This window comes from Falco peregrinus, chromosome 6 (assembly GCF_023634155.1).
Source record: "Falco peregrinus isolate bFalPer1 chromosome 6, bFalPer1.pri, whole genome shotgun sequence".
In the NCBI taxonomy this organism is placed as follows: Eukaryota; Metazoa; Chordata; class Aves; order Falconiformes; family Falconidae; genus Falco; species Falco peregrinus.
The window spans coordinates 84,584,094-84,611,808 of NC_073726.1; the positions used below are offsets into that span (position 1 = coordinate 84,584,094).

General features: G+C 42.6%; 1 protein-coding gene across 2 annotated transcripts; it reads left to right on the plus strand.

Moving 5' to 3' along the window:
- On the plus strand, positions 1 to 27,599 carry LOC101922594 (ovostatin-like). 2 transcript variants are annotated; one of them, XM_055809083.1, is made up of 36 exons: positions 1 to 210; positions 721 to 904; positions 1,216 to 1,372; positions 2,874 to 2,926; positions 3,799 to 3,819; positions 4,859 to 5,027; positions 5,574 to 5,658; positions 6,455 to 6,566; positions 6,939 to 7,053; positions 7,268 to 7,377; positions 9,140 to 9,298; positions 9,650 to 9,877; positions 10,407 to 10,464; positions 10,968 to 11,113; positions 12,194 to 12,343; positions 12,907 to 13,077; positions 13,386 to 13,518; positions 14,106 to 14,202; positions 14,697 to 14,925; positions 16,201 to 16,324; positions 16,672 to 16,790; positions 17,238 to 17,289; positions 18,085 to 18,168; positions 19,052 to 19,228; positions 19,752 to 19,833; positions 20,399 to 20,555; positions 21,046 to 21,120; positions 22,155 to 22,320; positions 22,588 to 22,808; positions 23,406 to 23,621; positions 24,027 to 24,151; positions 24,500 to 24,590; positions 25,167 to 25,235; positions 26,150 to 26,255; positions 26,585 to 26,683; positions 27,385 to 27,599. In XM_055809083.1, exons 1-35 carry the CDS (start codon positions 89 to 91, stop codon positions 26,644 to 26,646), a joined length of 4,425 nt encoding a protein of 1,474 aa, XP_055665058.1. In that variant the 5' UTR covers positions 1 to 88; the 3' UTR covers positions 26,647 to 26,683; positions 27,385 to 27,599. The 2 variants fall into 2 exon arrangements, with proteins under 2 accessions (XP_055665058.1, XP_055665057.1); XM_055809082.1 differs by having other exon boundaries at positions 26,585 to 27,599.
- The last annotated feature ends 116 nt before the right edge of the window (positions 27,600 to 27,715 follow it).

Below are 27,715 nucleotides of genomic sequence, written 5' to 3' on the forward strand. Positions count from 1 at the left end.
AAGAAGCCAGGGAGGAGTTGAAGGGCTGACTCCCTTTCCTCTGGAGCACTCTGTGAGGAATGTGGCAGAGCTGTTAAACTCGTAGGCAATGAGTTGTTTATGGGGAAGAGAGTTTATCTCTTTCTTCTGTCACCCAGTGAGAAAAATGTGGCTGAAGTTTCTTTTGACTATTCTTCTCCAGCATGTAACAGCTGCAAAGGAACCTGAGCTGTAAGAACTATCATATTATTACTAATAGTATTTGTGATAAGGCTTTAAAGACAGTGCTAATTAGTGCCACTAATTTTAACTTAACTATTAAATACTGCCATGACTTATCTTTTATATCAGAAGAGCTAAGTTAAACTGGAATGTGGAAGACAAGAGAAAGTTTCTCATTTAATATGAAGCAGAACTTCTGCCTATTGCAGAACTGTCATAGAAGTTGACGTGTGTTCAGAAAAGACTGTAGCAGCAGTAACATTTGTGTGCTTTGCTAAAAGCAGGGGGGTCCAGGACTCAGATAAAGGGCAAAAGGGCAAGAGCTGGGGGCATTGGCAGAGCTGTGTGGGGAACCCTGGGCTGGGAGCTGCAGAGCAGGAGTGAGGGGCACTGGCAGAGTGTCCTGTATTTGATCTAATCAGTGGGTACTGAAAAATAACACTTCGTATTTGTTTCATCCTGTTGAGGTTGTTTCTTCTTTATCTATGATGTGATCACTCTGATGTTTGGATCTCACAGGCAGTATGTCCTGATGGTGCCTGCTGTCCTCCAAACTGACTCTCCAGGTCAAGTTTGCCTGCAGTTCCTTAACCTTAACGAGACAATATCTGTCAGAGTCATCCTAGAATATGGTGCTGTTAACACCACTATTTTTGAGAAAACCATGACAGCAAGCAATAGTCTACAGTGCTTCAACTTCACGGTAATTTTCTTTTTTTTATTTATGTCCCAACGGAAAAGAAGTGTAAGGAGGAACAAGAAAATCAGAGCAGAGAGCACTGGAGGGGAATAATTAATGGAAGCAATAAGACTTGTTGAAGGAAAAAAAGAAGTGGAGGAGAAATATATAGTAACAGACAAGGAGGTGTTTTTAATAGACGTAAGAAATAAGAAAGGTCCAAGAAAGTTGATGAGATGGGTGTCTCTTTGTAGGACCCCATGCCACAGGTACAGGTTCTGGAGCAAATGACTTCAAGACTGGCAACCTCCCCTTGTTTTTCTGTTTCCTTACAGATTCCTCCTCTCCATTCTGCCCCACTGGCTTTCATTTCTTTCTCTGCCAAGGGCACCACGGTCAGCCTAGCAGAGCGGCGGTCAGTGATGATCTGGAACACGGACAGCATCATCTTCGTGCAGACAGACAAACCCATCTACAAACCAGGACAGAGCGGTGAATATCTACTTAGTTTATAACATGTCCCTTAGGAAGCAATTTATTCGGATAGAATTTCTCTGCCAGGTACTTTTCAGATTAAGCTAGAGTCTAGGCAGCTTCTTCAGAGTTTCTGTTAAAACCATTGCAAGTATTTGCTGTGACATTCAGAGTCATCTTCAGGATGGCAGGCAACAGTTATCCCATGGTCTCTATTATTTTCTTTGTCCCTTCCTCCTAGCTGACCGAAGAGGGGAGATTTTATTGCTGCTGTTTCATTCCTGGTGACAGGTTAAGGTAGTGGAAAGAAGTGATTAGATTACTATTTAAGTGCCTGACATAAAACAATGCTCCCCCAGCCTTCTGCCTGTGGTGCTGGTCAGTGTCAAAGACAGTCTAAAGGTAATGAGTGAAATATATTACTTTAAAATTAACTACAAGTTTTTAAAGACAAAATCATGCTATTTACCTACTGGATTCTGACAGTTTGGGACTTTATATTTTCATGTTGGTTTCTTTCCTGCACTTATGTTATTCCCCTATCTATACTTCTCATCTGGCCATCAAACAGAGCACCATGTATACAAAAAAACATTCATCTAGATCCACTCCTTAATTCATTGCTAGTCTTTAAGGCTTCTAGCACACAGCTAGAACACTAGGAAACACTGTGAGAATACTTCTTTCCACAGGTCAGCCAAATACAGCCATTAGACTGGATCAGCTACACTTTAATTAGGGATAAGTTTTATCTACGTAGATACATAGCATGAAGGAAAGCTTGCCAACCAGAATTTGGTGCCACCAAGGTGTCCACCAAACATGGCTTGATTTTGAGGCAGGGGAAGCAGTAGCCTAATTTCGGTGATGAAAACTTAATGCTTTTTAAGGACATTTTTGACACACATTTTTATTTTCGCCTTGCACAGTAATTCATCATTCTCCTTTCAGGTTTTGGGTGTTTTGTTTTAGTTGTTTTTTTGTTGTTTGTTTTTTTTAAAAAAAAAAAAAAGAAGTAAAGAAAGTAAGGGAAAAAATTGTACAAGATGAGAACAAAGTGGACTAAGAGGAATTACAGTGCATTAGGAAAACCTGACACTTCACCTAGTTCAAATAATATCTGGAACTTTCATATGTTCAAAGCAACAAACCCTGTTTTAGAGATGGGGAAATGAAGAGGAACAAATCTGCCTACATCATGCAGACGGCCGCTGAAAGAGTTATGGCTATCACCTGAGACTGCCTGACCTGCACAGTGGCTATTCGTTCGGTCATCCCCTTTCTCTGAGGTTAAGCAAACTTTCATGAAAGACTGTGAGAACTCGATGTTGGGGAAAAGTCCCCTTGGCAAAGTCTGTGTAGGATTATTTTACCTTCAAAGGTGTTTTATTATCTGCATCTTGTGCAAATTGAACTGTTTGAAGATCTAGTGAAACCGGGAGTAGTAATGAATGCAAAACATCAAGCTCAGCCAAATAAATTACAGTTAATGCTAACACCCTACTCCTTGTCTTTCCAGTAATGTTTCGTGTTGTTGCCCTGGATTTCAATTTTAAACCTGTTCAGGAGATGGTGAGTGACCAGTAACATTCCCCTGTATTTAAAATTGCTGGGAGACAACCTTTTCTCAAATTTTAAATAAACAGTTCTGTGGATAAAATGAGATATTGGAGAGACTAAATGCCAAAGAATTAGCATGATTTCCTAAGCAATGCTATAACCCACCCTTATGTTAGGGTCACAGGGAAGATTGCAAGTGTGTAGCAGGTTGGATTCCTGACTCCTGCTACAGCTGGGAAAGAGGCTCAAGAACCCCTCGACTTTGTTGATGCAGACATTATTTTAGCTCTGACCAGAAAGTCCATGGTTTAGTCTCTTGCTATCACTATTCAGCAATTGTTGCTTGCAAAAATTGGTGTGTCACCCACCAGTACTTTGTTCATTTTAGAAATGGGGAAATGAAAATGAAAAGTTGCTACCACAATTGTTTATCTCATCAGAGGCACTCCTCACTGCCAGCAAGCTGTCTTCATGCTCAGAGTACATAAATCAAGAGATAGGTCTTTACTGGCCTCCTCTTATGTGGTTATAACCAGAATACAGCACTGTGTTACTGCAAGAGCTGGTGCTAATGAGCAGAGTGAGGATGTAAGATCAAAACCCAGATCACCGTTTCATGCGTCTCTAGAACTCAGCTGCTCTGGGATTGCACTAAATCCAGTATGATCAGAACCTGCCCCACCATTCTCATTTCATCTCTTTCCTTTATGTGATCTTATTGAAGTAAAACTGCTATTAAACTGATCAAAATAAGAGATGAGGATCTCTGATTACTGGTATTATACTGATTATAGGTTATACATTTCTCACAGTCCTGGGGGAAAATAATCTGTGTTTGTTCAGCCATCTAATCTCTTCTCCTATTTTGTTTTTTCCTCTTTCAGTACCCCTTGATTGCAATTCAGGTAAGGATTTTTTCTCTTTGCACTGTATTATGTATCTAAAGATAAAACCTAGGGCACATGTGCTTACACTGGTTTGTATGTGTCCACACACAGCCAAATCTTGCCTGTGAGAGCACTTGCAAAAATTAACAGAAATTTCATAAAATCCCAGGATGTTGTTTGAACCTTACTCACATGGGAAGCGTACCTATATTCATTCCAGCAGTCAAAAGCTGTACCATTCTTTTGCCTGCCTTTCACTCCCCTCCACCTCTTCCAGTTTGCCCAACTTATTTTGGAGTATATCTTTTCATAACTCAAGTGCTGCTCAGAACTATGAACAAGGGTAGGCTGTGGATACGATTACTAGCTATGTTAACACTTCCATGTCATTTTGTGGTGATTTTTAAAATAGCAATCGCAGTCCACATCTAGATATAATTCTTACAAGTTTTCATGTTACACCTTGAAGTCACTTGACTATTTTGTTTGCAGTGAAACCTACATATTTTGAGCTTTACATGTGTTTTTCTGCAGCCAGAAGACTTCAAAGTCTTTAAAGACTTCAAGTAAATGGTGTGAGCAAGTTTTCTTTAGTCTAACTAGCATACCATAGACTAATGACACCCCAGTGAATACAGAAGAAATACTTACTTACTTACTTCTTCTGGTAGCTGAAAAAAACAGCTGGGGTTGCTAAAGGCCAAGATGCGCGTGGAACAAATGTGAAGGTTTTCTTTCTCTCCACTCTTGACACAAAACTAGAGCAACATATACTAAAGAGCAGGGGAAAGCAGTATTGTGCAACTTCTCTTGATGACTGAGGCTAATACCTAGGCTGGCACAGGATGCCTAAATCAGATATCAGAAGATGAGAATCTAACAAAGTTAATAATCAGAGTACAAAGGCATAATTTGTCTTAGTGCACATGCATTAAGCAACTTCTCCAACGAGTTAAAGAACTTGCCCTATTTTCTTCTTAATTTCTGGTTTTGTTTGCGCGTAGCAAAATATTTCCAAGGCAAACAAACTGTGAGTCTGTGTTCTTTTTTTCTTCAGGATCCACGGGGCAACAGGATCTTTCAGTGGCAAAATGTGACATCGGAGATGAACATTATCCAGATTGAATTCCCACTAACTGAAGAGCCTGTCCTGGGGAGCTACAAAATTATCATAACAAAGAAGTCAGGAGATAAAACGAATCACTCATTCCTTGTGGAGGAATATGGTAAATGCCACAGTATGTTTTTATTCAGAGTAGAAAACATTATTAGAGATGAACTCCTATCAGTCAATTCTTTTGACCGCTAAAACTTCAAACACCTCCCTGGCAAATGCCACTTCAATTCGTTGTCATTAAGAAGGGAGAGGGGGGAAAGAAGAGCAGTAAAAAGACAAAGGGAAATTAACCATTTTTCACAGATTCAGCCAGAAAATAATCTACATTACAAATCAATACGTTGGCTGCAAATTTCACTGTGACAAACTAACCTTCATCCAGCCACATCCATGAGCTTTCTTGGCCAAAGCTCTGCAAGGCATCTAGACATGACAGGATTCACCTCAGTCCTGACTGCTCCTCAAGTCATTGTAGAAATACTTTAGTGAGCCTTCGCAGGTCAGGCCACTTCTTGACCATTTTGGCACCCCAGTTCGGGGGTCCCATTCCATCTGTGACTAACACTGATGATACAGCCTCATTTTCTCTCTTCTTAGGAGGGCCTGCAAGTTTGCAATGTGCCAGTATCTTTTTTCTTTTCATTCTTTGTCCTAGTGTTGCCAAGATTTGATGTCACAATCAGTGCACCAGAAAGACTGACAGTCTTGGATTCAGAGTTCACAGTGAAAGTCTGTGGAGTGTAAGTATCAGGTGCAGAGTGGTTAGGAAATATGCTGAAGAGAAAGAACTTCCCAAGGACCGGGGAATAAAACAAGGTTTAGAGAAGAGACCAAAATAAACAGGTCCTCAGAAGAGGCTGGTCAGAGTGGACTTGGTGGTTGGAGCTTTCATTTACTTGTGTATTAATTTCATTTTATTGTATGAATATTGTCTTCCAACTAGTGTTTAGTGGGTTGAATAAATCTTTTGAGAAATCCCCTGTTAAAGCAGGATGTGTTCACTCCCAATAACCTACTTCAGAGGGAGACCTTCATACAGCTGAGCAGCATCTTTAAATTCTAGCAGGCATCCTAGGGTTCCAGCTGTCTTTAACTCCTCCTCCAAGCTGAATCCTCAGCCTGACTTACTCACCAGGATCTTGTAATTTAGAATCCAGGTGAGATCCTGATCTCTTTGCAGATATAAGGAGTTTTGCTTTGATTTCAGTAAGTCTAGAATTCCAGCTTAAGCTGAAGAGTGGAGACAACAGTCATAATTTGGTAGGTAGCCATGTCTGTTCATCATGCTTATAGAGGTATTTATTTTTATGTTTAAGATATGGATTTGGTTCAGGGGTGAAATAGAACTCATTAAGATTTCACTTCCTGAGTGGTGTTATCTTTCTGTAACAGCAGGAGAGTTAAGGAAAAAGCCTGTGAAATGATTCCATTCTCTGGCTTCCCAGCTCACTGCTTATCCTGGATCTATTCCTGCATATGTGATCTTAAGTCAATTATTCAAGCATCAGCTCACGGACTTGTTTCCTCTTCCCCTAGGTACACCTATGGCCAGCCTGTTGAAGGGAAAGTCCAGCTCAGTGTGTGCAGGGATTTTGATTTATACGGGAGGTGCAAGAAAAGCCCAGTTTGTCAATCATTTACCAAAGATGTATGATACATGATTATTATTCCTCTTTGTGCTTGTCTTCTCCTATGTTCTTGCTTCTCTGCCTTCATCACTCTGTCTTGGATGCTTCACTTCACTCTACTCATCTGTTTGCTTGGATCACTAGCTAGGGAATCAGGGCACCTCATTTCTCTTTTTGGTTTCCTACAGGCCTGAAGAAGAACTGGCATGTTCCTTCTTCATGACTCAGTTTCCCATCTGAAAAGCTAGACAGTGATGTCTCCATCAGCCCTGTATAAATCACATTAAAAGCAGAGGAAAAAGACTTCACTCACTAAAGAAGGGTCCCATGTATTGCAAGCAGCCTTTGAAAGCTGTGATCCTTGGTAACTGGATTTATTTTCTTCTTTCCAGCTGGAGTCAGAGGGCTGCCTCTCCCAGGTTTTCAGCTCCAACATCTTTGAGCTAAACCGCATTGGTTACGTGAGGAATCTTGACGTGAAAGCCATTGTCACAGAGAAAGGAACAGGTAATGCCTTCTAGACAGTCAGAAACAGCAACAGTGATGTGGTCAAAAAGGAGAGCAGGAGATAGTCAGCCTCTGCCTGCTGAGTACAGGGATGTCTTCCTGAAGAAGTTCCATTTTTATAAGCACAGTGATAGTCTCCAGGCAAATGCTAACTCTGATGAAGCTATTTGCAAGACAAAGTACATCTTCTCTTGACTCTGGACATTTCTTACAGGCCTGCAACTTACAGCTACTCAGTCTATTTCCATAACCCGGGTGATGAGCAATATACACTTTGAGAACATGGATCGCCACTACAAAAGAGGAATTCCTTACTTTGGACAGGTAAGCAAGGGCATAGAGATCTTGTATTGAAGATGACTGACAGGCAATCACATGACAATGGTAATGGGAACATTTAGGGTACTGTTTGGAGTGGGGGGGCGTTCTCCCCAATCTTCTTTCTCTACATACAGTGCCCTATTGGTAATTCTGAATATTGAAGACTATTAGTTATATTCTGAGTTTGATTCTACTAGAAATACTTCGAAACAAAACAATACATTAACTAGCATTTTTCTAACTTTTATTTTAAGCTTGATATAAATCACTGCCTCTCCCTTCAGAACTGACCATTGTATGCCAACCAGAGATGAATAAAAACACTGGGGGATGAGGGAAGAAACAGTGAAAGGCGTTTAAGAAAAAATCAAGTTTCTGTCTCAAAAAGCTTTTTCATTATTCTGTGTTTCATGACAAATCCCATATAAGTCTGTCAGTGGTATAAATGGTAGGGATGAATCTCTCTCTTTCCTTCACTTCAGCTTTTTTTCAATGATAGGACATCTTACCAGTAGCTGGAAGGAGAGAAGAGATTGTCTTTCTAGGATTTTTTTCCTCTCTGGAAGATGTCTGTATAACTTTCTCATGTTCCCCACTCCTGGTCCATTCTTCAGATTGCTGTGCACCTTAACAGCCCTTTCTGGAGGATGGGAGTGAACAGGCTCCCCGAGGTGATGTGCCACAGTGTAATTCCTCAAACACACACATTCACACACACGCTAGAGGTTAAACATGCTAAAAGACATATGGTAGGAAGCTGGGATGTCACGTCTCAGAGACAAAGCTGCTGACTGGCCTCAGGCTGCTTTTATGAAAAAAAAAAAAAAACAAAAACCCCAAACAAAAAAACCCCAAACAAAACCTCAAAAAAACCCAAGCAAAAAAACCCCACCCTTGAGGGTCATATCAGATGAACTATTGTCTGGAAGCCACTGATGCTTGTACTTTCTCAAAATGCAGCAGGTCCCAGTTCCTGTCCTGGTGTCATCACATGGCATTCATGGTCCTTTCCTGCGCTATGAAACATCTGTTGCTGGCCATATGTTGTCTGCCTTCAGTTTTGCTGCCTTCAGTTCCACTGAAGTTAACATCCATCTGAATACTTTTAGTTCTCTATTGTTATTTTTGTTTCAGAGGTCATTTTTCTCCATGCTGTTTCTGAACAGTAAGGATAGTCACTGTCTTAAGCTTGCACTTAATATATTATTACTTTTCCAATCTTTTTCTGAAAAAAAAAACCAACCCAAGCCTCTAAATGAATGTCAGTTCTAGCAACCTAGAATTTACCTAATGGTGTCTGTTATTTTGTTGTTTGCTTAACACATAAACGGCAGAGTCAGTGGGGACAGAATCAGAAAAATGTTCAAAACAAAGATCTGGAGAGAAGGCTTTCAGACACTGAAAGTATCAGCAGCAAACTCTTGAGACTAAGAAAGGGGAAAATGGAAGAAAGGAAGTACATCTTTAAACTGGAAATGTGTACTCAGAAGGGTCTGACCGGGAAAGAGACGAGATGTAAGAAGTTCTTGCTCCACAAGAGGACTTTATCAATGATGTAGCAGATGCTGAGGAAGCTTCTGCTCCAAACCTCATAAGATAGCTGAGATAGCTCCCAGAAAGTGGAGAGACATTTCAGTTCTTAAGTATTGCTTTGAAGGGAGAAGAAAATGTAATTCTGCTGTGTGGAGAGCAAAGGAGTGCAAAACTTTGGTATCTACATACAGAAAGATAAGATGCTGATCCTGTTTTGCATTCTTTTCTACAGATCAAGCTGGTAGGCAAAGACAACTCTCCTATTTCCAATGAGGTTGTTCATCTGTTTGTCAATAACAAGAACACAGACAACTTCACCACTGATGATAATGGCATTGCAGAGTTCAGTATTGATACGTCCAAAATGTTTGATCCTGAGATCAGTCTGAAAGTGAGTACAAAACTAGGCTGAATAGAGACATAAAGAGAGATGGCTGCTCTCAGACTGAACCCCAAAAAGATGGGATGAAATTTGAATTCTGGTAATATGTGCTTTATCTGGCTTATTTCATGTTCTAGACCTCTCAAAGATTACTATAGAAGTGAGGAACACCTGAGTTGTAGCAATGCAATGGCTTGCTGCAAGGCTGCAAGACCATTTTGCTGCTTTTTCCTCACCAGTTTGGCTTTAGATGAAATTCTTAAATGTATGCATTGCGTGAATTAATCATTCTGATGTCTGTATGTGATAATAATTTCTCTAGTGACATATTTGTTTTCCTTTTCTTCCCCATTCCCTCAGGCAACTTACAAAACCAGTGACCAGTGCCACTCTGAAGGTTGGATAGAGCCGTCCTACCCTGATGCATTTCTCTCCATCCAGCGCTTCTACTCTTGGACTAGCAGTTTTGTGAGGATTGAGCCTTTGTGGAAAGACCTGAGCTGTGGGCAGAAGAGGATGATCACTGTGCACTACGTTTTGAACACAGAAGGATACGAGAACATCAGTACCATGAGCTTCTACTATGTGGTGAGTGTGTGGTTTTTGCATGGCTTGCTGAAAAGGCTGGACTGGGCAGCTATCTGGCAGTCCATCCACAGCAATTACGGCAGTGAGTGCTCTTCCAGCTTTTGTATTAACAGCCAGCACAATGGCCAACAACTCAAGGACAGAAGCAGCACTGAGATGGTTTGGGAAAATCTACTCACTCAGGAAAAATGACCTCCATTTCTGGCTACGTTACTCTGTTTCATAGCAAGGGACCACCTTCAAATGTCTCAGGCCAGGGTTCTTGTCTCTTCCTTCCAAGGAACTCTTTATGGTATTCTCTGCCTCTCTCTTTCCTTCGTTTTTCTTCTGTTTCCTGATCAGTGACAAGGGCCCCAGCCACAGCAGCAGCAGTGGCAGCATCCACCGTGCCCTAAAGTTGATATTTAAGCATTTGGAGCAATCTCACTGTACACAGCTTGATGGTCCTGTTGGTGTACATTGAACTTGGTTGCCACTTTCTTCCTCCAGCCACTACCAACCCATAAATACATTGCTCTTCTCTGCACAGGGCATGGCAAAAGGCAAGATTGTCCTTACAGGGGAAATTAAAGTTAATATCCAAGCTGGTAAGTTAAGTTGCCAATCCATGTTTCTGCATTAAATTTATTTGTTTAAAAAAGAATGGAATGGTTGAACTGAGGACGAAGGCAAGACTTTCTGGATGTATACATCAGCTAATGGGAGGGCTGCATCTCGCCCCATTCATGCACGTGTAGTAGTGCTGCCACTAAGATCACTATAAATTCAGATTTAGTCCAGCAATTAGTTCATTTGGTATGAGTCAAGAAGTAGTGTCCTGTAAAGATCTTCCCAAAGGACAATGTAGGGAATGCAGAGTGTGTGGCTTAGGGGGCTCTCTGAATCTGGCCACATGTTCAAACCCACAATAAATCTGAATGCATCTGGATCTAAACCCAGGCCTATCTAGCAAATCCAGGATTTTTCAGTTTATCATCTAAGTGCAGATTGCTCCACTGACTGGTACAGCCATATACCAGCGGAGGACAGCTACTACTACAGCAGACCTTTGCACTTGTCTCTTTACGGGTCCATTTCTTTCTTTGAACAGAGCAAAACGGCACTTTCACCATCCCACTTGTGATCAACGAGAACATGGCTCCAGCCCTCCGGTTGCTGGTATATACCTTACACCCTGCCAAGGAGCTGGTGGCAGACAGTGTCCGATTTCCAGTTGAGAAGTGTTTCAAAAACAAGGTGAGAAGCACTAAGATACAGAAGTCTTTCCTGCTGTCAGATAAATACAAATTCTTTGTGCACACATTCACATCAGATTTCCAGGATTTTTTCTTGTTTCCACCCACTTGTCTCAACATTACTCTCTTCACTTCTCCTCTTTCTTGATGGCCTTATACCTCTCCTCTACCACCACCTCCTGGCCTTATTATAAAAAAGTAAATCTTAAACACCAAAACCTACTTTTCAGGAAACCCACTCAACTCCCAGATAGTTCCTCCCTCTCTTGAACTATACTGGTGTCCTATTTAGTTTAGACCATCTGTTCTTGAGCATAGCGAGCACACTTTAGCCTTACCCCACTTCACTATTCAATCTAAATTTTTACACTTTTTTTGTGAAAAAGGCAATTTGAGTTTACCAGAACTAAATACAAATGGAAAAGAAAGGAAAAATAGCAATCTGGTGTTTAAGTTTTCCTTCCATGTTTTTTTCTACTGGTACATTTTGTCATTTTGAAATCAGATTTCACTGTTAAGATTTTTCTAATCTTCAGTTCCTAAAAGTTAAACCCCATAAAACTTTAGGAGAAAACAAAACAAGTGAGATTAAACAAAATGTTTCCAGTTACCTGAGAAGGTCCTCCACTCCTTTTTTTTATTTTCCCTCTTATCAAACAAAAATGTGAAATAGATTTTGCTCTGAATAGTTTCAAAACAGAATCGGTTTTCAATATTTGCTAAAGTGGGCTATGGACCTAGTAAAAATATGATTTGCTTACTGTAACACTCATTACACATAGCCTGTGTCATAATAAGATCTGAGTCGACAACAGCGGCAACAGAATCCACCTTTATTTTAAATCACTCGAGGTGGGGTCCATTTAAGCTGTCACAGGAGTTTCAGTGTGGTTGTACCTGAGCCCCCGTTACAGTGGAGGCCCGGTCAATAGAGGCAGTGGAGACCAGACATCCCTCTTCCAAGCAATCTGTGCTCTAACAGAAGAGCCTTCTGCTCTCCTCGCCCTCCATTCACACGCACCCCTAGAGCAATGCTGGGCATAGGGATGAGCCATACCAACATCGGTTTGATAAATTGCAGGTCTGGTTGCAATTCTCTGAAAAGCAGATGCGCTCAGCTTCCAACGTCAGTTTAGTCATCGAAGCTGCTGCCAACTCCTTCTGTGCCGTGAGGGCAGTGGACCAGAGCGTGCTGCTCCTGAAGTCTGAGACGGAGCTGTCTGCAGACACGGTGAGCTGCCCAAACAAACGCATTGTACCCTTCCACTGCTTCCTTCGCCTCCATTACAGTGTCTTTCCACTTAAGATTGTTAGACTGTGTTAGCCTTCTACCATTTTTTGCATGCGCTAGTCAAAAAGCATCTATAATAGGCAATACAAAGCTTTTGTTTATCAGCAGTTGGAAGTCCTCTTTTCATGTGGGATTTAGTTTAACCAGTGACTGGTCTCTGGCAGCACATCCCTCTGACGTATCAACCACTCCTCCCAGTCTTGTTTCATCAGCAAACTTGCTGAGGGTACCCTCTGCCTCATCATCCAGACCACTAATGAAAATGTTGAACAGGATTGGACCCAGTATTGACCCCTGAGGTACACCACCAGTTACTGGCCTTCAACTAGACTTTGTGCCACCGACCACCACTCTCTGGGTCCAGCTGTTCAGCCAGGTTTCAATCCAGGAAACAGCTCATTGTGTCAAACAGGCCAACATGTCAGCTCTGGCAATCTGCAGCACATGATGATGTGATCAGAACTGATCTTTCCACACACACAGGTTTTGTGTTTCTTCCCCAGATATACAGCCTGCATCCCCTCCAAGACTTTCAAGGCTACATCTTTGATGGGCTCAATCTAGAAGATGACCCCCAAGACCCCTGTGTCTCATCTGACAACATCTTTCACAAAGGCTTGTATTACACACCTGTAATGCCTGGATTAGGCCCAGATGTATATCAGTTCCTCAGGGTAAATGTCCTGTACATTACTTAAATCTGTTGAAGTGAGTTTTTACTTATGTAGCTTTAGTTATTTCTGCAAATGACACTGTTAGTAAAACTTTTACATTGACAAACCCTCCTCATGGACATTTATTGTCTCAATTGACTTTGGTGCCGGCTGTGATTTTTCCAGCATGCACAAAGCTCCCACAAGTCTCTGCAGAGATGTCTCTGAGCATCTCTGTGGTGGAAAGGCAATAATGGGAAAGAAGGAGGAATGGAATAAACCCCAGCTACAGTATGGTTATGGCTAAAACTGAAATGTGTGTTTTACAGGATATGGGCATGAAATTTTTTACTAATTCCAAGGTTCATCAGCCAGTTGTGTGTACTAGTGAGACTGCAAGACCTTCCCCATATTTCTTGAATGCAGGATTCATGGCTTCCACACACCATGTCAAATCATCAGGTAATACAGGGGACAGGAAAGAGATTTTAATATTTTCCTTAAATGAAGTGGTATTCATGTGACATGGACAGTACTGATGAATCACATTGGTACTGATATTGAATATTGGTCTGGCACAGACTGAGACGGCTTAGGATAATGGCCAATGCCCAAAAAAGCTTTTCAGGTCTATGTTTCTGATTCATGTCTAGCTTCATGCCAGGCAATCAGTAGAGTGTCAGACAAAACTGACGCTGTTGACACTGATTCCTTTCTGACCAGAGCTTGTTTGAAGAGTGCAACAGTGTGGACAGCAAACAGATCTGAAAGCCAAGTGACCTGAGTTCTTGCCCTAGGTCTCATGCTCATAAACAAGGAACCAAAGCACTTCAAGTAATGTTTTCTTTCTCTGTGATACCAGGTTATACCTAATTCAGAGATACATTGGTGATACTAGTTAATGTTTGTGTGGCATTACCAACAGTATCAGAAATAAATGGGTAAACACTGATCTTCCTTCATACGCCCATGCATATTAAGACATGTTCTTTCTGGGAGTCTTCATTATTTGCATCAGTTCTGACTAAATTGCCATTATCTCTTATCAGCCGAAATTGCTAGAGAGGAACGTGGGAAGAGACTCATCCTTGAGACTATTCGGGAATTCTTCCCTGAAACTTGGATTTGGGATATAGTTCTAATTAAGTGAGTACTGCTTCTTCCATCTCTTTGCCTTACTTTTAAGAGTTACTCAATATGTCCCCTGATGTCTTGCAAGGCGGCAATTCCTTGTCACCTCTTCTTACCTTTTGGCCTGCAAAGACTTAGCTTTTTCAGTCGTCACCTGGCCACCTACCCTCCTCTTCCCCATGATAAAATTACTCTGTCTATTCTCACAACATGTGTACCACGAAACATATTCCTTTCCTAAGAAGAGGGGCACCTTTATTTAAAATATGGGTCCATGTAACAAAAATTCTGAGTTTTCCTTCCAAACTCAGGAAAATTATGGGCAGAAGAACTTACAGATAGGTTTTTCCTCAGCAGATTTGGGTAATAAATTCTGTGGGGACTTGGATATTGAATTTCTGCGGACAGAATAAGGGTAGTGCTGATTTTCAAGACCCATTGCCTGGACTGAGAAGCAAGGTATATGAAACTCATCCTTTCTAAACTCATCCTTATTCCATTCTCATCAGCTCTACTGGAAAAGCCAGCATCTCATACACCATCCCTGACACCATCACCGAATGGAAGGCCAGCGCCTTCTGTGTGGAAGAGTTGGTCGGATTTGGTCTGTCTGTGCCTGCCACCCTGACAGCCTTCCAGCCTTTCTTTGTGGACTTGACCTTGCCGTACTCTATCATCCAAGGGGAAGATTTCCTGCTTAGAACGAATGTCTTCAACTACCTTGACCGCTGCATTAAGGTGTGTACTTCTGACTCCATTCTTAGACCTTACCCCATCTTCAAAGAAGCTGCAGCAAAATGACTGGTGTAGATGACTGGATCTGTCCCTGCTCTTGAATGGTGTACACTGGTCATTCTACCTGATGACAGACTATCCTGACTGGATTTGTCCTCCTAAATCGCTACAAAGCAGAGGGAGCTCTGTGTGAGCTGTGACTAGGATGGGTATGTAAGCAACTGTCTCAAGATCCATAGAGGAAGTAAGCAAATGCTTTGCCGAGTATCATTCACTATCCACAGCCATGTGAGCCACTGACAGTTTTATTGAGGTCTTTTCTTTCAGGATATATTTGCAAATGTGAAGAAGTGAAGGGCTTGTGCTTACCAGACAGAAGGAAGTGGGAAAAGCAAGAAGTGGAGAGCAGACAAGCCCTTCTCAGGGGCCAAAGTTCCCAAAACAGGGAGCACAGAAGTCCAGTACTTGCACCACAGAGTATCTGTCCAGCTAGAGGCTCTATTGCTCCCAGGCACTGGGGGACTGTACTCTCAATATTAAGCACTTTCCAGGCAAGATGGCTCCAAACCACAGGTGCACTGCACCTCTGCATGGAGGGAGCTTACACACAGATTAAAGGATACCTGAAGAAAAATATAACGGGGATCTTCTGTCTGGCTTCTTATTTATGTTGTATTTTGGAATTCTGGAAAAAAAAAGAGGCAAAGGTAGTCTAGATTTCCTCTGCTTGATTTGAATGCTAAATATTAGCTCTCCAATCTCACAAGGAGTTCATCATCAAAGGAGGAAAAATCAAGACACAATTTAGGAGGGTTTTTTTCCCCAAGCTCTGTTAAGTTTGACCTAACAAAACAAAAAGGCCTAGGATTGTAAACATCCTAGAAAAACAATATCTCAGTTATTGAGGCTTTCATCTCTTAACCGTGTTTTCCAAGTGTTGATACAACAATAGAAGAACAAACATTAATAACTGGTTTCCTTTGCAAGTTAGTTCAAACCCATTAGCACCAGGACAACTGAATATAAATATCCTGATCGGGAATCAGAGGTATGCACAGGATATTTAATGTCTCAATGGAAAATGTCACGAGAAGCAAAAGGGAATACTGTTAAGGTTACATCTGATGGATGATTCATCTAACACCATCATCGCAGGCTTTAAATCTGCTCTACGCTGTTAACACCAGATGCAGACACTATCTCACCCCCCTCTAACAATAAAGCACTATTTGCCTATGGTACAAAATCATCCCATCACACTCCTCTTTCTGTTCTCAGATTAATGTTTCGCTGTCAGATTCCCTTGATTATCAGGCCAAAATCATCTCCCCAGAGGATGATGGATGTATATGTGCCAAGCAAAGAAAGACCTATGTCTGGAATATTTTCCCCAAAGAAATTGGTAAGTGCCTTTGAATCCACCTGATTTTCTGTCCTGAGATTGATACTAATCAATTTATACCTCACTTGAAAAAACCTAATCCTCTTAAAATGTGGAGAACCTGGCCTACCACTGGTCTTTCTAGCTGTCTGGACTAAAGAGCTCCTTCAGAACTGCAGTGTGTTTATCATTCCTGTTTTCAGAGATCATTTCTCTTCCCATTTGTCTCACATGCAGTGACTGACGATTCATTATGTTGCACTACTTGATATCTGTAGATATTCATTATCAGATAAGTTTTCTTACTTTAGCCATCATTCTGCAAGATAAAGGTCTATATTTTTTCTCCTTTTCTGCTACTATTTAAGGTAGTGTAGTATTCAGGATTACTGCAGAGACCAAGGATGATGAAGCTTGTGGAGACAAAGCACCTAGGAACATCAGTATTGACTACAGGGACACCCAGATCAGAACGCTGCTGGTTGAGGTACTGCTGACGGCTCTTACTCTTTGCCCTGTACTTCCCATGAGGAAAGGAAAATGTAGCAAAAGTACCAAAAGCAAGTAAAAGTTTTTCAGGTTCCCTAAAGAACTCCTGGTTTGGCTCTACCTTCATCTGGCTGGGACAGGGTCTGGCTATTCAATCTAAGAACAAGTCCACTCCCATCTGATGTCCTCTTCTATGAGGATCAGTGGGTGTTGGTAAGTGCATGTCTCCCTCATTCAGAGGAGAAACTGGAAGTGGGGGACTCCATCTGATGGGAGCTCCCTTTTAGTAGCAGCCACATCAAGTACGAACCTGTAAACTTGCTTCAGTCCAATTGTCTTATGATGCAGGAGGATTGAGCAGGGGCTGCGTCTTCTGTCACTGCATTTCTTCTGCGTGCTTTGTTCTCATCCACTGCCTGTGTCTCTTCTTCCCATTGCCACGCAGCCTGAAGGCATCAGAAGGGAAAAGACCCAAAACTCCCTAATCTGTACAAAAGGTAAGGGTCTTACGTACTGCTGTCCTGAGAGGAACTGTAAGGAAGGCTGGAGGTCGCACTCTCCCACAGCACTCACTGATGCTGTCCCTCCCCTTTTCCCCAGAGCTGCCCAAATGGCAGCTAATGTGAGTGTTACAGTTCAGTTCCCCGCTACAAAATTCCTGTGTGAGCAGGTGCCCGTCACTTAGACAGTGCCTGCGCTGCACTCAGCAGTGCTGAGATGTTGAAAGAAGGCTGCTGTGAAACTATCAAAGTGAGATGCCCTTTTCATGAAAATCTGTCCTGCATTTCACCACTCATGTTGACTGCTGTCCTCTGTTCCAAGGCTAACTGTAGCTTGCAGCTTTCCACTTCCAATGGGAATAGGAGAGGGAATGTAACATTCTCTTCCACACTATCTTGGTGCTGACAGTAGTTTCCAAGGTTTCCTGAAGCTCTGCCTAAAAAAGGCACAAAAGCAGCCCTGACCCTCACCAACCAGCTGTCCCCACTATTATGCTGAAGAAATCCTCAAGGTTCACAGACACTACAGCCTGTGAGCACCACCAGCCTTACCCTGTTCAACTCATTTCTGTTGATCAATGACAGTTACTGCACCAATTGGTCTGTTTTTCTCCACTTTGGTTTTGCTGTGCCTCCTTCTGCCTTGAGGTTCTTCATGACAGCTGTGAGTTTCTGCCTATTGCTGTCTCTTGTGCGTAATTTTGCACTGTGCAGTTCCTACCAGGAGCATTTCACTGCTATGATGAACGTTCCCATACAAATGACCACAACACACAATATTTTTCTCCACAGATGCCGTGGTTATTCAAGATGTTGCTCTAGATCTACCTACAAATGTGGTGAAAGGATCAGCCAGAGCTTCCTTTTCTGTTGTTGGTAAACATATAATTAATAAAATATAAAAAGAAAGAAAATGTAAAAATACAAAATGAAAGCTTTTTTAGGATCCAAAATGTGAGTTTCCACTCCTTGTGTGGGAAACTTTTGAGCAAAGAGACTGATTCTTATCTTGTCCAGCAATGTTCTTTGCTGTGTCAGAGGAATGAAGTTTAAATATTGGTTGCATTCTTCACTTTTCTGTTTAAATTTATTGCATTTGAATGTTTTGCTCTGAAGTAGCACAGTTCTGAGTTATGACCTCAGCCAGACTCATGCCAGTATGACTTTTTTCTACTCGCCCACCTGCAAATCAGAGATGCTAGTGAAATCTTTTCCTGAAAGGGACCTGAACTTGGTTATGTGACTCACTAGTCACAAAATCTTTGCTTTGTAATGTTGGTGATTTCAGCTCATTCTAGAAATCCCTTGCTGGGTTTGTGTCATCTTTCCTAAAAATAACAATTTAGAGGTGGTCTGTGATATATCTGCATAACCAGTGCCCCTTTTCAGCATTAGTTGTCAATTCTGCAATATATGGTTCACTGTAGCATCTCTGGGCTGTTCTGCTTCCCTCCTCTGGAAACAGAAGTTTCCTGGAACAACTTTTTTTAATTTCTAATAAGAAGTATCTGCTTGAAGTGGCACTGAAATAGGTAGTGTTTCTGGTGTGGGTGATTTAGACTAAGGAAAGGTGAACAAGGGTTTTTTTGACTGCGAAGCAGAACAGAACAAATCACTCGGTACTGAGAGCTTTGTGTTTGTTGGAAAGGCTTGCAACCCTAGCTAGACTTTCCACGACTCTGACTACGGAACAAAAACTACTGCTTAATTCAGTGCCTATGAGTTGTGCTAATCCCCCCTGGCACCTCCTCTTCCCCAGGTGACATCATGGGCACTGCCATGCAGAACGTGCACCAGCTCCTGCAGATGCCGTTTGGCTGTGGGGAGCAGAACATGGTCCTGTTTGCACCCAACATCTACGTCCTGGACTACCTGAACAAGACAGGGCAGCTGAGTGAGGAGGTCAAATCCAAGGCCATCGGATACTTAGTGAGCGGTGAGAGCCTTGCGCTTCCCTTACAATGTATGCTGAAATTCCCATTGAGGCCCAGTGAGCAGAAGCAGCAGAGTGGCTATCCGAGCAGTATGGCACAGCTGCTGTAGCACAGCTCAGCGACCCAAGAGTCTGCCCTGATCAAGACATTTATTACCTTTCTTTTATCTTCTGTTTTTCCTTATCCTATTTTGCTGAGACTCAACTGTCATGCTTCCTTTGAGATTCCGCCTTTCAGACCCTTTCTTCTTTTCCACCCAGGCACAGTGTGTATCCTAATCCTGTTAGTTTAGTCGGAGCACAGAGCTGAGACAGCTCTGCCTGTTCTGTTTCTGCCTGTTCCATGTTTCTGCTGGACAAGATGTTCCATCCTTCCATCTAAGCTCCTTCAGGGATCCCCTGCTGCTTGGTAGATATACATTGCCTTTCCACTCTTTCCCATGGTGGTTTCAGATAAATCTGCCAGCAAACAGAACAGAATTTTGTTTTTAAATTAGGGAACACTTCCTCTTCCATGTTTTTTCAGGCTACCAGAAGCAGCTGTCATACAAACATCCCGACGGGTCCTACAGCATCTTTGGCACCAGAGATAAAGAAGGGAACACCTGGTGAGTACTGGGAGCAGAAGTGGCTCAGAGATTAAATTGCACTGAATTCACATGATGCACTTTTACTAGCTAAATCAGATGTACAGAGCTGTCTAAGATCGGGGCTCTGTAAGCACTAAGAAAAATGGCTCTCTGCCCCGTGCCAGGCAGGGTGCGCAGAGAGGCTGCGATCCCTACAGACCCAACTAACTTTTTGATTCACACTCCTGATGTCTCCCATGGAACCCAATGCACCACACTGCTCTGTAGAATCACAGAATCAATTAGGTTGGAAAAGACTTCTAAGAGCATTGAGTCCAACTGCAAACCCAACACTGCTAAGTCCACCACTAAACCATGTCCCTAAGTACCACATAACCAGGATTAACCACAGAGTGTGTTGGACACCCTTCCTATGTCCCATCTAGCTACTGTTCCTTTAACTAACCTCTCCTAGAGGAGCACACCAAGAGAAAGCAAGCCATCAGCATGTTGGCTGTAACTCTTCATGTTTATGCATAGCATGAATGGGAGGGCTGAGTTTTTCTGTTCCTACTTCCAATGCTTCTTCATCTCTCCCTTGCAGGCTCACTGCCTTTGTGTACAAATCATTTGCACAAGCTAGTCACTTCATCTATGTTGATGACAATGTCCAGGCTCAAACCCTGATGTGGCTGGCAAGCAAACAGAAGCCAGATGGCTGTTTCCAAAGCGTTGGAACACTCTTCAACAACGCCTTGAAGGTGGTAGAGAATTACTTCTTGGTCAAATTTACAGTCTTTTCATTAAGAATATGCTCTCCCACTACTGTCAAAAGCTATACTTTACTCCAAACGCCTGACCTCTGCCAAGGGCTAGCTCTCCACACCTTACAATGACTATTTTCAGCTCAGCTAGCTTCCCCACACTGTACCTTACACCTTACAAGCACCTGGGATAGGGTTACAGAACTGTAAGCTTGAGGGAGGGGGTTTTTTTGTGGTTTTTTTTGTTTGTTTGTTTTGTTTTGTTTTGGTGTTTTGTGGGTTTTTTTGTTTGTTTGTTTGTTTTTTGAGATGGTAGCAATGGGTTTCTCTTGATTTAAGAGCCATTTAAGAGCTCTGTGTATGCTTTCCTTCCTCTTGGCCTGCTTCCAGAACTGACTGCACTCCCAGCTGGGATATGGCAGTTCGTTTTTAAAGACTTCTCACTCATGGCATTCGCTAATTATTCCTCTCTCTGTGTCCTTTTCAGGGAGGAGTAGATGATGAGCTGTCGCTTTCTGCCTACATCACCATTGCCATGCTAGAAGCTGGGCACTCCAGCTCGGTAAGGAGACCTTCAGTTGCTGGTATTCAGCTGGAATTGGTTTGCAGTTGTTGGCTTGGCTCCAGCATCTGCTACAAACTGTAGTAAAGAGAAAAAGGAGAGAGTACTCCCAAGGAACGTGACCCCGCTCTGTATCTGCACTAGTTGCTGTGGTAGAGAAGTTCCCCATCTCTATATCTTTTAAGCCATCACTGTTCAAGCAGAAATTGTACAGGTCTCAGTGAGGTTAGGTCTTCTATTTGAGATACCCAAGACCTTTAGCGACATCTCTTAGTTTCTGATAAAGAAACTTGAAACGTAGTAACCCACACGCTATAGTTTAGCCTCAGACATGGTTCAATCAAGAAAGTAAGTTATTGCAGGTAAATCCATAAAGTCTACAAGGGGGACTAAAAGCTGTGTTGGAAAAATGAAGGTCCATCACAGTGAAAAGCTGTTCTATCCTTTTTAAAAAGTGGCTAGTACAAAGAAGACCACAGAGGAGATGTTAAACTTCAATATATGAGTTTCTCTGCCTCCAATTTGTCATATCTTTTCTGAGGGCCTTCCTGGTTAGTGCATTGGCAAGGGCAAGAGTCAATCTGTAAACATTTTTTACTTGTTGTAAACCTAGTACAACTTCACAGAATTAAATTAAAATTACACCAGAGTCACTGAGGAGAGACTGCTAGGTTGGATTTGTTTAAAACAACAGACTCCCATCTATAAAAGTGCAGAGTGAATTATTGTCATGGAGGTAAGCAGGAATTAGCTGTGAAAGAAACGGTCTTCTCTTTATAGACTGACATCTTCAAAAACACACTGAAAAGCCACTTGATTTGTCTGATGTTTTCTCTGAAATCTCTCCTTAAATAATCCTGTATTGTCTCTCCTGAAATCACTATACAAACTGAAGTCCCATTCTCATTGCTGTGATAGTGACGGGAGGAAGAACAGGTTTAAAGAAAATAAATATTTGTCCAGGTGAAGACTACTGTCCAGAAGTAAACCCATATGTTTTGTTTTGCTTTGGTTTGTTGTGTTTTTTTTGAAAGTACCCTGTAGTCCGAAATGCCTTTTTTTGCCTGGAGACTGCATCTGAGAAGAATATCAGTGATGTTTACACTCAGGCACTCATGGCCTACGCTTTCTGCTTAACTGGCAAGGCAGAAAAATGTGATTCATTCCTCAGAGAGTTACAGAAATCAGCAAAAGAAGTTGGTGAGTTTCAACCATTTGCGGAATTTGGGAAGTGGGTAGAGGGAACAGATCTTACTGATGGTTCATGGTCTAGCCTTAACAATACTGAGAGTATAGGTACATGCACCGACCTCTGCAAATAATACATGGAGTTAATTTACAGCACACCTGTTGCTCCATAGAGATTACTTGTGAGAAAGAGGCCAGGACACAGCACACCTCCGAGGCAGCATGCAGCAGTGACACCCATAACCCATTTTGGTTGCTCCTCACCCTCTGTTTATTCAGATGGCTCGCAGCACTGGGAGCAGGAGGAGAGGTCTCCATCAGAAAAATCTCCCTCCTTCCTTGACCATGCCCCATCAGCTGAAGTCGAGATCACCAGTTACGCGCTGTTGGCACTGCTCTACAAACCCAGCCAGAATCAAGAAGATCTCACAAAGGCCTCAGGGATTGTGCAGTGGATCATCAGGCAGCAGAATCCCTACGGAGGTTTTTCTTCCACCCAGGTGCCAAAACTCCCTTCCACTCCCCAGCCAGTCCTAGGACATGGGGCACTGCTTCAGGGTGCCAGCAAGGCTTTGACTACCTAGTCTTATTTCTCTTTTGTACCTCATGTCTGAAACACACAGAGACCAAGCATTTCTCTTAAAGAGACCAAAATACCCCTTTTTCTTTTTTTTCCCTCTTCACTATGAAAAAGTTAAAGCCATACAAGATTAATCTGACTAGCAACAAATACAGATACTTGTGTTGGGGATGAGCATAGAAAACACCAAGTTCCAGCTGTTACATGACCAAGAAGTGTTTTGTAGTAGTTCTCCAGAAAATACATGCTTCACCACCATGAAAAACTCTAGAAGTATGCTCTAGTGCTCAGATTTTATGTCCTGAGACCTTTATATGAGTACAGAGATTTCTTCCACCCTAAAACATACATGTCAGAATGGAACGGCTCCGTATATACGGGAACCCTGGAATTATGCGCAAATTCAGGGTTTCTTTAGCCAGGATGAAATAACTATGTTTCATACTGGAACCATAACTTTGACCTCCTTTGCACGGACCACACTGTGTAGCTAATTGCTTTTTATTATTTTCTTCAGGACACAGTCATTGCTCTTCAAGCCCTTGCTGCTTATGGTGAGGCTACCTACAATTCTGTTACACAAAATGTAGTCAAGATCACTTCCAAAAAGGCTTTTGAGAAGACATTTATTGTCAACAATGCAAACAGGCTCCTGCTGCAACAGATTCCCCTTCCTGAGGTCCCTGGGAAATACAGCCTAACAGTGAATGGCAGTGGATGTGTACTTACGCAAGTAAGCGTCTGCTCTCCTCTTCATTGTGTCTCACATTCTGCACACAACACAGTGATCTTTTTGATGATTGTCTAGCAGACTTCTCTTTATTTTCCCTAATTATTTTATTTCCCTAAACTATTTAAACTTTTCCCCCCATCCCACATTGTGACTCACAGCATGGGGAAAAAAAGAGTCCTTTCTGATCAGGAGCTGGTTTGCCTCTGGGAGGTAACTCTGGGTACAAGCACCTTCACTGTTAAAGAGCATTAGTCTTTTGTGTCTGTCATTGATGTAAGCAAGGATCTTCCTCACAAAACCAAGAGCAACGTTGTCAGGAAACTTGACTAAGTCTGATACTTGTTGTCTGGAATGCAAGGAAAACTCTTGTCATGCCTGAACAAAAGGGTTTTTTTCCTCTTCCAGACAGCACTGAGATACAACATTCACCTTCCAGAGGGGACCTTTGGATTTTCACTCTCTGTACAGACATCAAATGCTTCCTGCCCACTGGATCGACCAGCGAAATTTAATATTGTCCTCATAAGCAGGTAATGTGCCATCAACAAACCAGTTGCACAGTTGACAAGGCACGCAGAGAAGGTTACCCTGTGTATTCAGTTCTGCTTACGAAGTCAAGAACCATGAGCTGATCAATGTGTTGATGATACCAGCCTGTGAAACACAGTATCCCAAAAGACCTTGTCGCGGTAACTGATGGTGGTAGCACATACTTGGCCCCTTCATACCAGGGGCCTCCCCAGTGTCTTCATTTGAGCCAGTCAGCAAGTGCATGTGCCTCATGCCAGCCTCCCTGTGCTGTATGAGACCAGGAGCAGAGAGCTGAGGTTTGCTTCCCCAGGCACGGTCCCCACTGACGAGGGCTTCTGTTGTTTCAGTTACACAGGGAAGCGTAGCAGCTCCAACATGGTCATTATCGATGTGAAGATGCTGTCTGGCTTTGTTCCTGTTAAGTCTTCCCTGGACAAGGTAAACTTATAGGAGCAAGACTAAATGAGTCATCCCAGGGACAGAGGAGAAGACTGGTCATGATGAAAGCAAAGGCCTCGTTAAGGATCATTTGTTGACCCACAAGCCCTGCGAGGTGTTTGCATGGCTGCACTGTCTTCATTACCAGGTAGAGGGAATGTCCTGCAGCGAGCTGTGAGCACACAGACATTCGCACCTTTAAAACTAGGAAGGGTTCCAGCTAGAACCTGACCAGCTGGCAGGTACAACTGGGAGCTGGCAGTGCCTAGGTAGGGAAAGTGTAGGAAATCTGCCAGACTGATTCTGAAAACTCTACACTAGAGTCAGGCAGTATTCCCTAAATGAACTGCAGTGCCTCCCATGCACTTGGGAAGTGCTCGTACCCCCCACTAAGCAGCAGGTTTTGCTCAGTCTACTCATCTGTTCAGCAACGTATCGACTAAAAATCAGCTGCCAGCCCTTGATACCTGGCTAGGACCAGAATGAATCCCATAAACACGCAATGGTAGGATCTGGGGTAGCACTTGTTTTTTCATTGTTTATAAATACATTTATCTCCATTTCATTGTTTTAAAGCTCATTGCCAGTCATACAGTGATGCAAGTAGAAAACAAGAAAAGCCATGTCCTTCTTTATCTGGAAAATGTAAGTTCTGATCACTATGCATCTAATTTTCACAAAGGATGCAAACAGCATGTAATAGATGCATCTACAGCATGGATGCGCTCTGTGAAGTGCATTTATCATGTTCCTTCCTCAACAGTTTTCCCCTGTAATCACTAAGCTACTTAGTCCTCAAACTGCATGTAACATCCCAACCTCCCAAACGGCTTCACAATGATGCCTGCCCCATTAGCACCTAGAAATAAATTAAACAACAAAAGCACATAGAAATTAATCAAAAATCTTTCTCTTTTCAGTCAATATCAGATAAACACCACAAAAGATGTTCCTTTGTGTGTTATGCCCCCTTGGTAGTTTTCTCGTAAACTTCAGTTCTTCCAACAGGACATGAAACACTGCCCTAAACTCCTCTGGAAAGATTTCCATTCCTTCTCTTACACTAGTTCATTCCCAAATGTAACCGGTAATCTAATCCCTGGCTCAGCATTTACATAGTAAAAGTAACTTTGCTTGGGGCCCTGCAGAACTAACAACAGAAGCCAATATGCCCATGATGCACATTGATTCCCAGTTTCTTGGTGGCACATAATGTTCCTGTCTGAAATGGGAGGGGCTGGGATACCAGATTTTATCGTCCTGACCATTGGTAGACCCTTGAGAATTAAGACCAGGTTTTTGGGACATTTTTCCCCTCTCTGGTAATAGGATGTGTAATAACTACAGAATCAGGTAATATAAGCAGGATAGGAAACCTACAACTTTTCAGTTTCAATTTGGACTCTCCAAACATATTTCAGATAATGGATGTCCCACATCTGTATGTGTGGCATCAATGAGATTTGGAACATACAGTCTATCAGTTACCACCCTGGTCTGCTCCAGATGTTGTTTTACAAATAAAAAGATTTATGTGATCCCTGTCCATCCATTCCCAGATCTCGCAGAAGAAAAGGAAAGAAATCTCTTTCACAGCTGAGCAGGACTTTGTAGTGACCCATCCCAAGCCAGCTCCTGTGCAGATCTATGATTACTATGAAACAGGTTGGTCTTTGATTTTGACTAGTATGAAGTTTGGGGGACGGGCTGAGACAGCAGAAACACTGCATGCGTTGTGGAAGACCCAGAACCAGCCCTCCTGGAACTCTAGCAGGATCTGGATCTACTGTCAAGACTCATTTCACTTTAGTGAGCTGGGTCTCATGCCCAAGGTACAAGTGGGCATGACTAGAAAGTTACAAAAATGCAGGTGCCAAAACTAAGGACATTTCAAGGATCTCCAGCTTAAGCATGTGTAGGGTACACCCACCTCCAGGGAAAGGCAATGAAGGTGGTCTCCAGGCTAAAGGGACATTTCTTTCCTTCTTCTCCAGAAGAGTATGCTGTCACCCAGTATACGTCACCGTGCAAAGAGGCTGTTGCAGAAATGGACTAATAAGGAAAGTAAAAGCCAGGAAAAAAAAACCAGGCAGGTAAGAAGGTGAAGTATAAAACAACGTGAGCAGAGAAGTTGTCGGGGTGAGTACAGCAATAACTATCCTCGCAGAAACAGATTCCTCAGACTCCACCAGGCTTCTCAGGGAGCAGCCAGACAGGGGCCAGGTCCTGTCCCATGACACATGCTTAGTGGACTCAAGGGGAGACCACATTGCTGTTCACGGGAAGAGCTCAGCCTCTAGGGGGGAAAGCCAAATTGCAGAATAATGGAGAGACTGGGGAATACTTTCAGGTTTTCCTCAAAAGCATTGGCACTTAGCAAGGAATAATCTACCTACAGCAGTCCTTGAAAGCCTCCCCCCTGAAGCCTACGCCTCATGGGCACAGACAAGGTGTTTCACGTGGAGTTACAGAAACCCTTTCCTGGACAGTTAAAACATTACTTGAGGAGAATACTTGAGGTGACATGAATCATGGAGGCGGTGTGTTGACTAGTCAGAGGTACAATCCTGTCTTGCTGTAGGTCTGCGTCCTGCTCAGCGCGGCAGTTATGCTGGTTATTACTTGCTGAGCAATGCCCAAGTGGTACAGGCACACCCTGCTGCCAGACCTGGGCCCAGCCTCTGTTTTGCACAGAAGGGGATGACTACCCTGTATCCTGAAGCCGTATGTTATATCTTGCAGCTGTTGGTTTGTTCCCATTGAGGTTATTTTGTTCTGGATTTTTCCCCTGCAGGATCAACATCAATGTTGAGCAAGAGGTCAAGCATCCTATTTTCTTCTGTCATTAAGTCCTGGAAAGGGCCATTTCACCTTACTAATCACAGTGGGAGTTTGCGACGTCGTTTGAGCTAGTGTCTGATTCTCTGCTTCCTTTCACAGCACACATCTTTAGATCTGTATCATAATAATGTATAACTTTCCATAAATAAACCTCCCTTTTACATTGGGCGCTGGCTTTTTTTCAGTGTCATGGAACAGACATTTCAATGACAATTCACATGTTATGGTTGCTGGCTGGGGAAGGATGAAGGGAGAAACATATCTGTCTTGCTGGCAGCGCACAG